The sequence below is a fragment of the Cibotium barometz genome, chromosome 3, assembly GCF_041138505.1.
Source record: "Cibotium barometz isolate CiBa-2024 chromosome 3, ASM4113850v1, whole genome shotgun sequence".
NCBI classification, from domain to species: Eukaryota; Viridiplantae; Streptophyta; class Polypodiopsida; order Cyatheales; family Cibotiaceae; genus Cibotium; species Cibotium barometz.
This window is the reverse complement of record NC_141048.1, coordinates 52,982,717-52,996,504: the sequence shown is the minus strand read 5'-3', so window position 1 is coordinate 52,996,504 and position 13,788 is coordinate 52,982,717. Positions and strand designations below refer to the sequence as shown.

At 42.4% G+C, this 13,788-nt stretch overlaps 1 protein-coding gene across 3 annotated transcripts; it reads right to left on the bottom strand.

The window, feature by feature from the left end:
• Window positions 1-8,261: 8,261 nt before the first annotated feature.
• On the bottom strand, window positions 8,262-11,614 carry LOC147640254 (pentatricopeptide repeat-containing protein At2g13600-like). Of its 3 annotated transcripts, none has more exons than XM_086778592.1 (3): window positions 11,411-11,614; window positions 11,233-11,315; window positions 8,262-11,123 (listed from the first exon to the last, which is right to left on the bottom strand). In XM_086778592.1, exons 1-3 carry the CDS (start codon window positions 11,454-11,456, stop codon window positions 8,847-8,849), a joined length of 2,406 nt encoding a protein of 801 aa, XP_086634718.1. In that variant the 5' UTR covers window positions 11,457-11,614; the 3' UTR covers window positions 8,262-8,846. The 3 variants fall into 3 exon arrangements, with proteins under 3 accessions (XP_086634718.1, XP_086634710.1, XP_086634703.1); XM_086778584.1 differs by having other exon boundaries at window positions 11,233-11,318; window positions 11,411-11,612; XM_086778577.1 differs by having other exon boundaries at window positions 11,233-11,327; window positions 11,411-11,611.
• Window positions 11,615-13,788: the final 2,174 nt, after the last annotated feature.

Genomic DNA, 13,788 nt, shown 5'->3' with positions numbered 1-13,788 from the left:
TCCCATCATATAGGACCACAATGGGTAGTTAGTCCCATCAAGTTTATCCTTAGTAGACAACATGTTGAATACATCACTAGCCATGACTGTCTACCAAATGCAAAATCTTTCAACACACTGCAAATACTCAGTATTCCCTAAATGTAACCCCGGATGGCTGCCAACTGACTGAATCATCTGCAAAGTGTATGAAAAATAACACAAAGTAGAGAATAGAGTGTTACTGGCAAACGTATGATGGTCGATGTTGTTGAAGACATTGTAAATGCTGCTACACACCAAATCTTTACCGCTCCAAAGCCCAAACACCCAAAAATCGAGCAGAACAATCCAAAATGATGCCTCTCTAAAACGTTTGCAGAAACCTTGCGGTGCCCAAAACGCGCCCGAATCATGCCGCGTACCTCGAAAACTTTGTATACTCCGTATACATCACACTATAGTATATACCTTCTTCTCCTAAGAGGGTATCTCAATTAGAGACAGAAAATCAGGGTCATGAGGAGGGAGGCAGACTACTAGATCAAGTGTTAAGGAAGCTAGCTCTGATACCAATTGTTGGAATCAGGGTCAGGGTTGCAACAATGCACACACACAAGAGAAGCTTGAGAGCACACAAACTCACTAGATTAGAATGAAAAAATGTGTGCCAAATACAAAAGATAAGTACACACTCCAAAATGAGTAGATAAGAGGGTGTACATATGCACGGGGAAAAAACCTCCCATGAGGGTAAAAGTGCCTTGAAGGTCCTAAGTGTGTTCACACACATCACTACTATATAATGCTACAACTAGAGTATTCGTTAAGCTAAACAGCATGACTAGGAACTCATAATGTCCAAAACTAGTCCTAAATACGGTCTTGGGAATATCATGTTCCCTTATCTTAACTTGGTGATAGCCCGATCTAAGATCGTAATTCACACCATTAAGTTGGTCAAAAAATTAGTCAATGTGTGGCATTGGGTATTTATTCTTAATCATAATTTGATCAAAGCATGGTAGTCTATGCACATCCGCATAGACCTGTCTTTCTTTTTTACCAAAAGAATGGGTGATGCCCATGGTTAAGAACTTGGACGTATAAATCCTTTATTAATATACTTGACTAACTGTTGTTCTACTTCTTTTACCTCAGAGTGGCTTAACCTGTAAGAAGGTTTGCTTATAGGTTTTGACCCTGGTAGTGCATCAATGCAGTCAAGCTCCCTAGACGGTGGAACACCATCTGGGAGATCATCGGGAAACACGTCCCTAAACTCGCGCAATAAATCACTCAAAGCAACTGCATACTTTTGTTTTATTGTCTCGGTTTTAGCCTTGGTATTTATGTTTTTTTCACAAGAAGACAAAAGAGGTTTTGGAAAACAGTGGTCTCGACCAAGGCCATTTAAGTTATCATAACTTAAATTAGTTTCCATGAAAACTTTATTAATCACATTTATTTCATCTACAAAAATAAAATTGATACAAGAGAGTACAAATATATACCTGCTATATATCGTCAATGTCGATGGCATGGCACAACTCTAGGGACGAAATCATGGGTGAAGCTGGAACCTCCTGCTCGCCCTGTAGCCTCACCACCACTCTCCCCTCATGCACAAACTCTAGGCTATTGTCTTGGTAGCTACAACTCAGGCTAGGGTTGAGGTTATACAACCACTCCCTGCTTAGACTAATATATGCTCTAGCCAAGTGTATGACCTGGAAATCCAAACTGGCCTCATAGCCCTGCATAGCTTAAAGGTATCCCCAAGACCATTGTGTCCCAAATAGTTTTATTATGACCATATCCTCTTGCAAGACCATTGTCTTTAGGGGTGATTTTAGGCTATCCCAATGACACCCAAGGGTTCATGATGTTATGACTAGCTCGAGGGCTAATTAATGTGCATTTGCGCTTAACATCATTGCTTGTAGGGATGGCACACTTGGTCCTCAGACAATTCTAATTGAGGTCTATTTGGAAACTTGTGAATCCTCACAGTCCTGTGTTATGTAGCTCTTTATATCTTGGTATAACTCACGTTTAGTCTTTAAAGGTGCAAGTGCTGATGCTATGTTGGCTTCACCATAAGAGAAGACCATTCCTCCAAATGAGGTTTTTAGAGATTGCTTTAATTTCGTAAGGGATTCATCAAATTTCTCACGTGCTTTTTCAACTGCATAATTCATGTAATCTCCCTCTAAAGACTCTTCTATAGAGAAAGTGTCTTCCTCTTAAAAGGGGAAGCGATAATCCTCTATTTCTTGTATTTTGGTTACTTTTTTAGGATTGGCATGATGAGGTTAAATCATAACCAGTGATCCTGTATAACACTCAACAATGCTAAGCATGCTCTCTTGAGCTTGATTTTTGCATTCCGCATATGTCATATGATCATGATTTTCAATTTGGGGTGGTTGGGCGGGTTCTAGTTTCGTGATTAGTCTATTAAGTGCACTCAGTGATGACGAATCAAAAATTTCCTTTGGGCTTTTGTATTATGTGTCGCACATATGGGTGTTGTGGTTTGTGTGGTATCCTTTGAGGTGGATGCTTTTGCATCATGTGTAGCTTTTGGCTCTTTTAGGATTAGGTCCTCCAACAGGCTCCTTTCCTTGTCCTCTCTTTCAACCTTGGTTTCGATAGTTTGTTGTCCCTTCTTTTTCTTGGATTTAGAAGGTTTTGTTTTCTCTTTTGGTTTTTGCTTTAAGGCATATTCTTCTACCCACTTTGAAGTGTTTTCTTTTGTGTTCTTTTTGACCATTTCTCATGCCTTGGCTTGTAATAGCGTAAGCACATTCAAGGGTACCATGGACAATTGCCCATTTTCACACTTAAGATGTTTAGAGTTGTATTCTATGAGACAGGTTGCAGTGAAGCAACTCACCTTGGGCAATCTTGAAACATGTGGTCGATGCCACAACATTCACACAGGGGTTGCAAAGTGTCAGTGATTGTGGACATGGAAGTATCCTAAACTGTGCAAAACCTTGTGCGGTCCATGACAATAGAAACACTGAAGTGTTTGCTTGACTGCTTCTTGAGCGGCTTCTACCCTTTAGACTATTTCTGTTTGGTACACGGGAGATGGAGGTTTTGAGTCAATTATCAATGAATTAGAACTTTGGGTAGTATCATGACCAAAGGTTTTGCAATATATGCACTACAGAAAAATAGCCTCCTTGTACGCACAATGGGGATCGAGATGGTCGTAGTGATTGCACTTAACACAATGAATTTCACTCATCACTTGGAGAGGCATTAAGGATGTTTGGTCTTAAAGGATCTCATCCTCTCTTAGAGATGTCGATTGAAAGCTTTTAAGCAAAGCTGCATAGAGAATTCGGGGACTGACAATTATGAGATCAAATTTTCTTTAGCCATTGCCTTACCTGGCTTAGATAAGGAACATCTCGTATCATGATTATCTTCCATCATGTTGTCATCTAAACGTATTGCTTCTTTACAACATTGATCGAATGTTTTTGGATTGGATACAATGATCAAGTTGTGTAAGCTATTTTTTTTAAAAGCCCATCATGAAACATCTCTTCAATTGAGAATCGTTTAATTTTTCCCATGATACACATCGTGAGTCTAAGGGTTTTATCCGAAGGATAAAGTCTCTAATGGTTTCATTTGGTTTACACTCAAAAGAAATATAGTTTGCTTGCTGCACTCCACCGATCACCTTGTCTGAAAAGCCATGGATAAAGGCTGACTTCGAGGTTCTGAAGTTTATCTTGATCAATGTGATGAACCATCGACTTGCCTTTCCCACTAAGCATAGGTTCAACGTATGTATCTTGGTGGGGCAGTTTGGATTTCCAAAGGCTTCACATCTCTGTTCAAACATTTGAATGAATTGAACATGATCAATTGTTCCGTCGTATTTGCCCATAATTTTAGAAATCTGTACGGTCGTATTTTTATATGAGTCACTGAGGCCACATGTGAGTGCTCTTATATGAGTCATTGAGGCCATATGTGAGTGCTCTTGTTGGTAGGGATTCACTTAGTCCTTGGGCAACCCCCCTTCCTAGACTAGTCAATATGTCCAAGGTGTGGGCATCCAGGGGTTGGAAAGGGTTGGTACCTATAGGATTTGTGGAAATGTTAAGTAAAGGACCAAAACCCGGTGGGATTGAAGTGGTGCAAAACCCAATGACACTCTTGTTGTTGGCATGGCGAATGGTATTGGGAGGTGCATTTGCGGCATGGATCTCAATGGCTCGATGATGTCAGCCACCATTGGGTTCAGTGAGAGTGTCGGCCCACGTAGTCCCTCTATTTGCCATGTCTCACGTTGTCAATTGCTCCTTAATGAGCAAGCACACTGTTTTTTCTTTTTTTTTTTGCTTTTTATAATTTTTCACAGTAGTCCGTTCGGCCTCAGGAAGCCTGGCGTACTCTTCGCTGGGTCAAACGAGTGTGTTTGCTCTAATTAGCTTAGGCGCTACACGTAAACGACCTCTCAAGGATATTTTTCTGAAAAAAGTGCATGCCAATAGAATCCTAGATGGAAGAGGAGGTCCTAAAACCTATTTTCCATCACTCTCTCAAGATGAAAATTTTTTCAAGTAAATTTTCCCTTGTTTAACAACCCGTTTTTGAAGGTGTTCCAAAAGGAATTTGGAAAAACTATGTATGAGAGAGTTGTAGTATTTTTGGAATACTACAACTTTGTCTCTCTGAGTCTTTCTTGATTTTGTCATTTAGACTCTCAAAAAGTAGCCCGAATATGATTCGCAGTCATTTTCGTGCTGTTTTGACGATTTTTGTGCTTTTCGGGCTATTTTTTGCCTCGATTTTTGGGTCGAATTTTGAGGCAGTTGGTCAGAGGCAAAAACGATTGATTTTGACCTTGGATAGTCAAGACCAATTTCGAAGAGCTCGATGTTCACTTTTCGATGAGCACTAGAGCACCTTCATTGGATTCATAATTTAGGAGAACGAGCCTCCAAACAGGGCTATTTTTTTGTGTGTATGTGTGTATGTGTGTGTGTGCGCGCTGACAAACCCCTTTTCACAGCGTGAACTAATAGGGTACAATTCACGACGTGAAATGGAGTTCACAGATTTTATCAATTTTTATTATTATTTTTTTGTGGTGGGGATTGTTTCACAACGTGAAACAATAGGGGTTCACGGTGTGAAACACTTAAGACGTGAACCGATCTTTTTTTGTTTTTTTTTTGCGTGGACCCCTAAGACGTGAACCCTTAAGGCGTGAGTGTAAAAATGGTTCACGGCGTGAGCCACGTGGCTCACACGGATTTAAAAAAAAAAGATCGTGAACCCTTAAGGTGTGAGTGCGGAAACGGTTCACCGCGTGAGCCACGTGGCTCACACGGATTATTGTTTTTGGGCACGGACCCTTAGGACATGAACCCTTAAGGCGTGAATGCAGAAATGGTTCACAGCATGAGCCAAGTGTCTCACGTAGATTTTATTTTATTTTTTGGCGCGGACCCCTACGACGTGAACGCTTAAGGCATGAGTGCAGAAACGGTTCATGGCGTGAATCACATGGCTCACGCGAAATATTTTTTTTTGAAGTCTAGTGGGAAATTTGAATTTCCTTATTTGGGAAAAATAATTTTTGAATTTTAAATTAGGTGGATATTGGCATCTTCCCAAAAAGACAAATAGGATTCAAAAAAGTCAACCTTTTTATGACACCCCCTTACACCCCTCATAAATGACCCCCTTACACCCCTCATAAATGACTCCCAAAATGGACAATTTGACAACTCATGAGCATCTACTCATTCAATGCTCATTAGCCTTAATGAGTTATGTAAAAAAGTGATTAGAAATTAATCAAAGATTAATCCTTTCACTAATCTTTCCCTCTTTTAGACTAATCAAGGGCTCTAATTAACCCTAATCACTAAAATTAATTCACACAATTGAGCACATCATTGAATAGAGCAAGGCATTGCTAAGCTATGTGCATCAATTAATGTGTAAATTAATGTATAATTAGAGATTAATCATACTCTTAATTTTGGTCTCTTCTTTTAAGAAAAAATTAAGCAAAAGAGAGTCAAATTCCTCCAATTGATGAAGAAATTGATGTAATTAACCATAGAGGAATGTGGATAAGTGTCCACACTGTCGGGCTTATATAGTGGCCTACCTATCCACACTAGCCCAGTTACCCACGGTCCTCCGACACGGGCACCTCACCCCTAAACCCCGAATACACTCGCCACGCGTGCTCCGACATGTGGACTCCGTGTCCGGTCGAGCTTTCCCGCTGCTACGGGAAACTCACGCATGCCGTTTACAGGCTGTGTGACGCCTCTGGTTCGACTCCAATTCACCACCAACAAAACCGCACCCAGGCTAACGTATTCGTCACGCAAAGCCCCATCTCAACATAATACCCTCTTATGCTACCAAGCTATCTCAGATGTCCATCTAACAATGCCAATCACTCCATGGTCGTCTTGGCATTAAATCCACCACTCATCACAGGGTGCGGATCGCTTCTCCCAGCTACCTCATCTTGATGGGTCCACACCACTTTCACAACCAACGTAGGCCCAACATGAAGCATCTCTACATCGCCTATCATTTTCCATGACACCTCGACAAGCTGTTTCCTACCCAAAGTTGCCCATCACCTTGCTCTATTATCTAGTTGTGAATCAGTCTCTACCTAACCACTTAACCTCGACCACCAACTCCATGGCATGTCCTGGACCATCCACACCATCCACTTCTCAACAGTCGCTTCACTAACGACTTGGGTGACGTGAGGACACAATCACCATTAGGAAGGGGGATATGTCAACCACTCCATAGATTAACATGGTTTCACCCCCGCCCGACCTACCGTAAAAGCAATTGAGAGCTCTCCCTTCACCCCTTTGGCAATTGAGAGCTCTCCCTTCACCCCTTTGGCAAGGAGCATTTCACGACAGACAAGCTAGCGCACCTACATTTGGGAAGTTGCATTTGTGAGTCTCGAAGGCAAGACCGACCGACAAATGCTTCGGCAAGGCTAAGGTAAGCTCTTGACTTGAACAACTATGTACACACCTTCAACTCTGTAGGGGGTTGATATCTTTCAGATTACATGTGTATATGTTGACTACAGTAGGTAGGGGGTTGATGTCTTTTAGATTACATGTGTTTGCTTATGTGTACATGCTGACTACACTTAGCATTGAAAGTCTATAGGGGGTTGATGTCTTTCAAATTACATGTGTTTGCTCGTGTACATGTTGACTACACTTAGCATTGAAACTCTTGTGATGAGCATGGTTGCTTCAATTGGAGAGGTGAAACAAGCTAGGCATTCTTACTTAAGATGGGTTGTCAAAAAGTAGTGAAGATGCAATGATGTTGATTGGTTGGAGAGGCTACTGGAAGTGTGACCACTGCTTATTGATTACAATATATCATATTGTAGTCAACTTATTGTGAAGATGTTGATGGCTTTAAAGGAGGTCACTCTTTGCACTAAGGGTCATGGATGGTCAACACTATAGTTAGTGATGTTGTGTTGATGGTGAGGCCATGAAGGCACATAAGGTTCTATAAGCAAGAGAAAGTGTTTTTGTGCAAGTGATTTTCTGATTATGTCTCTAACTCAATTTTTTCATTTTCATTTTCTTAAACACTTCTGCTTTCTTCCATTTTCATTCACTCCATCACTTTTTGCTTTCTTCAACTCTTTACCTTTTTTTTTTTCATGTGGCAAGTTGTATGTAGACAAATGGAAGCATACACTAGATGATTAGAATGTGTCACGTACACTTTGGATTTTGTTAATGCTGTCCACATTCAAATGGAATTTTTTGGAGATATACGTTGTAAACTCCAAACACTAAAATTGAGAGATGATTACTATAACAACTACTATAAGCCACACCAAAATTGACTTGTGAGAGTGCTAAACAAATATGAAAGCCTCATAAACTTCACTATTGTTTCAATAACTAAAAGAAGTTATGATGGACTATAATTTTTGTTTGAGAGGAACAGATATGCCTTGTAAGCAAAGATGATGAGAAAAAAAAGGAATGGATGTATTATGCAAAGGCTGAACTTGTAGGGGTGGCTTAGATAGGTGGACATAGCAATTGGGAGAAAACATGGAGTTTGTGTGTGGTGCAAACATTGAATTTGATGAACTATCTAATAATCGACTTATCACTAATTGCATGGACAAAAACCATACAAGATTCCTAAGGCAGTGCAAAACATTCATTGTACAAAATCTCATTAGGTTTGCTGACAAAGAGAGAGAGAGAGTATTTTGAGTGCAAAATTTTCTTTGTTATCAAATGAATAATGAAATTAATCCTTACATGTTGAAATTAGTGAGCAGATTAGTACCATTTCATTCCTCTTGAATGTAGATTTGATGTGTGTACATGTATAGGAATATGCAATACCTTGGCAGTACCCGAAAGAGTGTTTTTCCGATTCCTGTACCTATCCTTTAGGTGTTGTATCTACAGTCCGGGTTTACACTACTAAACATTGCTCCTGCACTGCACTACCATCACCAATAGTCTCCACCACCACACTTTCTTGGTTGGAATCGGTAAGCATCTCTGATTTGAATAGGTTGCTCCTCAAACTTCGATATGAATGTTGTAGCCAAATGGCAGTCATATATTTAAAAGGTGTATGGGTGTTCTCTTTACCATATCAATAAAGGGGCCAACTTCTCACTATGCCCTCAAGTAATGTCCAATGTGTCCCTAACACTTCTTTCTTTGCATTGTAGGTATGTCCTGTGACAACTTGCTCCTGCATTTTGAGGGATAAGTCTTCTAGGTTTGCATAATTTTGAGGATGTTTTTATGCAAATGCGCAATCCCACCAGTGTCAGTTCATGTACAATCTCCTGGCTTCTTCCATGCTTGTATTTTCACCCTCATTGCCTCCACCTTATTTGCATCCTCCTGCATGCCAGCATCTGCATAGATGTTAGACATACAAACATAAGCTGAAGCTTCCTTTTCATCCAATCGCACTACTTGTTCAAAGGCCTCTCTTCCAAGCTCCACGTTGCCCCACTTTCGACAGGCACCCAACACAGTGAGCCACATCACAACATTGGGAAGGAAAGGTGTCTTCTTCATCATTGCTACCGCCTTGTCTAATTGGCCTGCACGGCCAAGAAGATCAACCATGCATGTGTGGTGCTCAAGAGATGGGGTGATGCCATAGTCTTTGCTCATGGCCTCAAAGTATATCTGAGCCTTATCCACTAAACCTGCATTACTGCAAGCATTGAGAACACTAAGGAATGTGACCGAATTTGGTTTATTACCTTCTCCTCTCATTCTGTCAAATATATGAAGAACATTTTCGATTTCTCCAAGCTGAGCATATCCTGTAATCAGCGCTGTCCACGAGACTACATCATGGACTGGAATGTTGTCAAACACTTCCTGCGCTTTTGCTGGCATGCCACATTTGGCATACATATCGACCAGTGCGTTGCCAAGACCAAGGTCTCTTTTCAACAACCCCTTTCTCACAATCTCAGCATGTATTTCTCTACCCTTGTCTGTGGCTCCAATGCTGCCACAGGCTTTCAAGCTGCAAGCATACGCAATAGCATCTGGAGAGACACCCTTAGATTTCATCTCTTTGAAGCAATTGAGTGCTTCCTCACCACGCTCATGTTGTGCATATCCTGCAATCAGCGCAGTCCATGCGACTGCATCTCGTACTGGAAGCTTGTCAAACACTTCCTTTGCTTTTGCTAGCAAGCCACATTTAGCATACATATCAACCAAGGCACTTCCGAGTACAAGGTCTCTTTTCAACAATCCTTTTCTCATAATCTCAGCATGTATTTCTCTGCCCTTGTCTATGGCTCCAATGCTGCCACAGGCTTTCAAGCTGCAAGCAAACGTGATAGCATTTGGAGACACACCCTCAAGTAGCATCTGTTTGAAACAAGTTAATGCTTCCTCACCATGCTCGTGCTCAGTGTAGCCTGTAATCAGTGCATTCCATGAGACTACATCACGATTTGGAAGCTTGTCAAACACTTCTTGTGCTTTTGATAGCATGCCACATTTGGCATACATATCAACCAATGCATTGCCAACAATTTGGTTTGTTTTTAACAACCCTTTTCTTTCAACGTCGGCATGTATTTCTTTGCCCAAATTTGTATCTCCAATATTGCCACAAGCTTTCAAGCTGCAAGCGAATGTGAGAGCATTTGGAGAGACACCCATGCGTTGCATCTGTTCAAAACAGTTTAGTGCTTCCTCACCACGCTCTTGTTGTGCATAACCTGCAATCAGTGCAGTCCATGTGACTACGTCTCGAACAGGAAGCACGTCAAAGATTTCCTGCGCTTCTTCAAGTGAGCCACATTTGGCGTACATATCAAGCAACGTGTTACCAACAAAAACGTTTGTTTTCAACAACCCCTCCCTGGCAATGTCAGCATGTATTTGACGGCCTCCGTCCACATCTTTCAGCTTAGTACAAGCCTTTAATAAGGCAACAAAAGTATACCCACTTGGATGTAGAGAATCATCCTGTCGCATTTTCTGGTACAGAGCAATAGCATGCCTTACCTCCCCACATTTGATGTAACCCTTGATGAGAGCATTCCACGAACACTCACTTCTGGACACCAACCTGTCAAAAACCTTTTGGGCATTGCACATGCTTCCAACTTCCACCAACATGGAGACTAGGTAGTTCCCGATTGATCTATGAGCATCCAGCCCACTTTTGCGCATGTAGGCAAGCAACCGCAGGGTGTAGGCTAGGTTTCTCTCTTTTGTGCACTTGCACACAATGTATACAAGGGTCTCGACTGAAGGCTCCGGAAGCAACCCTTCTTCAAGAGAGGCGAGTGCATCCTCTAAGCTAAGGGTTTCCCAATCACCACCTCTGCCACTGTTGCTGCTGCTCTTGTTGTTATTATTAATGTTGTTGTTGTTGTTGTGGTGGCGGCGATGGTGGTGGTGGTTCTTCTTCTCCTCTTGCAGCTCTGCTGTGGGAAATCTGGGAGAAGAAGACACTTTGTGCGTTTTCTCGAGCATGTGTGTAACCCAGCTTGGATTGTGGCAGGCGTCCAGCCACAGCAACTCCTTGCTGACCTTATGCTCAAAATCTGGAGCCTTTGAATTTGTCTGTTGGATCCAGAGCAGCGGCGGCAGGGACGACAACAACAACAACAAGGCTCAGCCGTCGAATCTAAACGGCAACTTGATTGCTGTGCAAGAACGTGCATCCACTTACTTTGCTCTTTCGGCAGTCCCGCCACAGGGAGGGATCTGCAAAGTAATCCTTCCACAGACGCTTGATGCTTGCTCTTGAGCTACCTGCTGCAAACCCTAACACACACACACACACCCACACCACAAACACATGTTAACATGTGGGCGATCTTCCATTACAGAAACTTGCTTACTCGTACCTGAGCGAGAACAGGGCTGCATAGCTTCCTCTGGCTGCGGTTGCATGTAAGAAGAACCTCATAAAACCGCAGTAGAACACAGCAAGCATTGAAGTACACAGATGTTTAGCTTATCATAGTCACACTAAAATGACTGCCACGCCCTGTGTAGTATTTAAGCATGATTTCTTTTCTGGATGAACTGGAAGATTATATGAAAGAAAAGAGAAAGGAGATTATTACATAAAGCTTTGTATGAAAGAAAAAGAGAAAAGGATTATTACATAAAGCTTTTTATAGAGACGACACACGAGAGCTTGACGAGCTTGACGAGAGATGTTAGGGTTTCGACCCCTTTCAGGTTCGGTTCCGTTGCTTCTTATTATCCTTCCAAGGAACCAAACGTGGGGGAGGCCATTAGACGCTCCCCCTACGTTAATGCCTCTAAATCGGCATCGTAGTGGAGTATTTGTAGATTCACCTCAGCGGTCGTACTCTCATCGCACAATCGACATCAATGCCACCTCTCCCAGGTGCAATGGACAAGACGCCTGGCATGCACGGACAGGCATGGCACGTGGCAGAGAAGCCCCCTTTTCCCACCATGCAACAGAACCATATCTACCAAACGATGGCCTTTCTTGAGGAAGCTCATCTTAATCTATAGTCTTCTCTGGCCCCGGTGCATTACCTTTCCATCATCCTTCATGCAAGGAGCCAAGCAGATAAGGGTGATGGAAGCCTCTTGCCTCAAGACTCCATACAGCAAGCGCTATCCACATCCCTCCTCACACCGAGTAAAGGAGCACTCGCATCTCCCTTCCCAGAGATGCGACCAGGCGAAGCCCTTGTCCCCCCCCAACAAGAAGCCCATGCCGTCTATGGAGAGCAGTTTTATGGAAGAGAAGGAGGTCGGTCGGCTTCTAACACTGCTCCACAAAGACCCAGTACTCGTGGAGGACTACAATCTGGGCCTGATGATCAAGAAGGAGACCGCGGTCCACATGCTAAGCAAGAAGGCAATCACAGTGTAAAAGGTAAACCATCCGTCTTTTTGCCCATGAATTTGGTGAATGGCTGGCTCATGGTTTACCAGTCCGGTGCCCTCATAGGTTTATGTCATGGCCCTTGTCCCTCATCCCTTGGCGGATGTCCTTAGAGGCTAGGTTAGGGCAAACTGGGTTCCAAGGGGTGTAGAAGTCGAACATATCCAATTCTTATCAAACAATTACTATTGCTTCTTATTCAAAAAGAAGCCGAGATGACCCTCAATATCCTAGGAGCAGGACAATGGATGATTAGAAACACTCCGCTATCCTTGTTCCGTTGGCACCCAGAATTTTCACCAAATGGGCCTAAACCTTCAAGATTTCTAGTGTGGGTAGAGCTCACAGACCTTCCCCTTCCCCTGCGCCCTCTGTTAAAATACATAGTGAAACCATTAGGGAAACTTCTTGGTCAAAGACCGAATTCTGATATGAATCCCCGGTGGCACCCACAAGCTCTTGTCCAAGTAGATCTGAACTCAAAACTCCCTGATGAAATCACAATCAACTTTGACCTCAATAGCAGCATGGTCTAGCCTGTTCTATTCAGAAATCTACAAAATGCATGCTTTCACTGCAACAAGCCAGGGCACTTCATCAGAAATTGCCCTCTCAAGAATCCCCCTCCTGCCCAAGATAGTAAGAAACCCCAATCAAATGAGTCTCTCCCCCCAAATCAAGATGGGTTTCAAACTATTCAGAAAAGGGCAAAGGTCCTAGACCCCCAGCTAATAGGCCCTTAGCTCGTATGAGGAATCATAATAGATTTACTCCTTTCCTTGTTGATGTTGCTAATCCTACACCTCCAGAGGATGAGGATCTGAAATAGGATGAGGTGGTTCAGGACTCACAGACCCATTTTACCAATAGATTTCAAAAAGAAATCGATCAAATGGATTTGTGTGAGGATTCCCCGAGAAATGCTTTGACTCTTGAAGAAGAGAAGCTTCCAAGCCTGGCCAACAAGGACATAATTGGGGTTGGAACATCTGATTCCAACCCCAACAACATCTGATTCCAACCCCAACATCTGATTCCCCAACACCTATTCAGGAAGACTCTCGCTCTTCAATTGGGTGGCAGAAACCCTCCCGCAACTCAGAATTACCTCATCAAGAATTTTCCTCCTCCAAAAGGAGAATCTCCAAAGTAGGTTTGAGTATAGACTCCCCTGTTGTTGCTGAAGAGAAAAAAGCGATAGGAAGAGGAAGCCACATTTCAAAAACCCAAAGAAAATAATGTTTAAATCTATTCTCTCCTTCAATGTTAAGGGGATTGCGGACCCCCACAAATTGTCCAAGTTAAAAAATTGGGTCTTGAGAGAGAAGATACAGGTTCATGTATGCTTCTTAA

Coding starts and splice junctions, on each gene's coding strand:
- LOC147640254 (XM_086778577.1), bottom strand. CDS start 11,456: ATGCAACCGCAGCCAGAGGAAGCTATGCAGCCCTGTTCTCGCTCAG. Junction 11,328..11,410: donor GCAGCCCTGTTCTCGCTCAG/GTACGAGTAAGC, acceptor TGTGTGTGTTAG/GGTTTGCAGCAGGTAGCTCA. Junction 11,124..11,232: donor GGGACTGCCGAAAGAGCAAA/GTAAGTGGATGC, acceptor TGGATCCAACAG/ACAAATTCAAAGGCTCCAGA.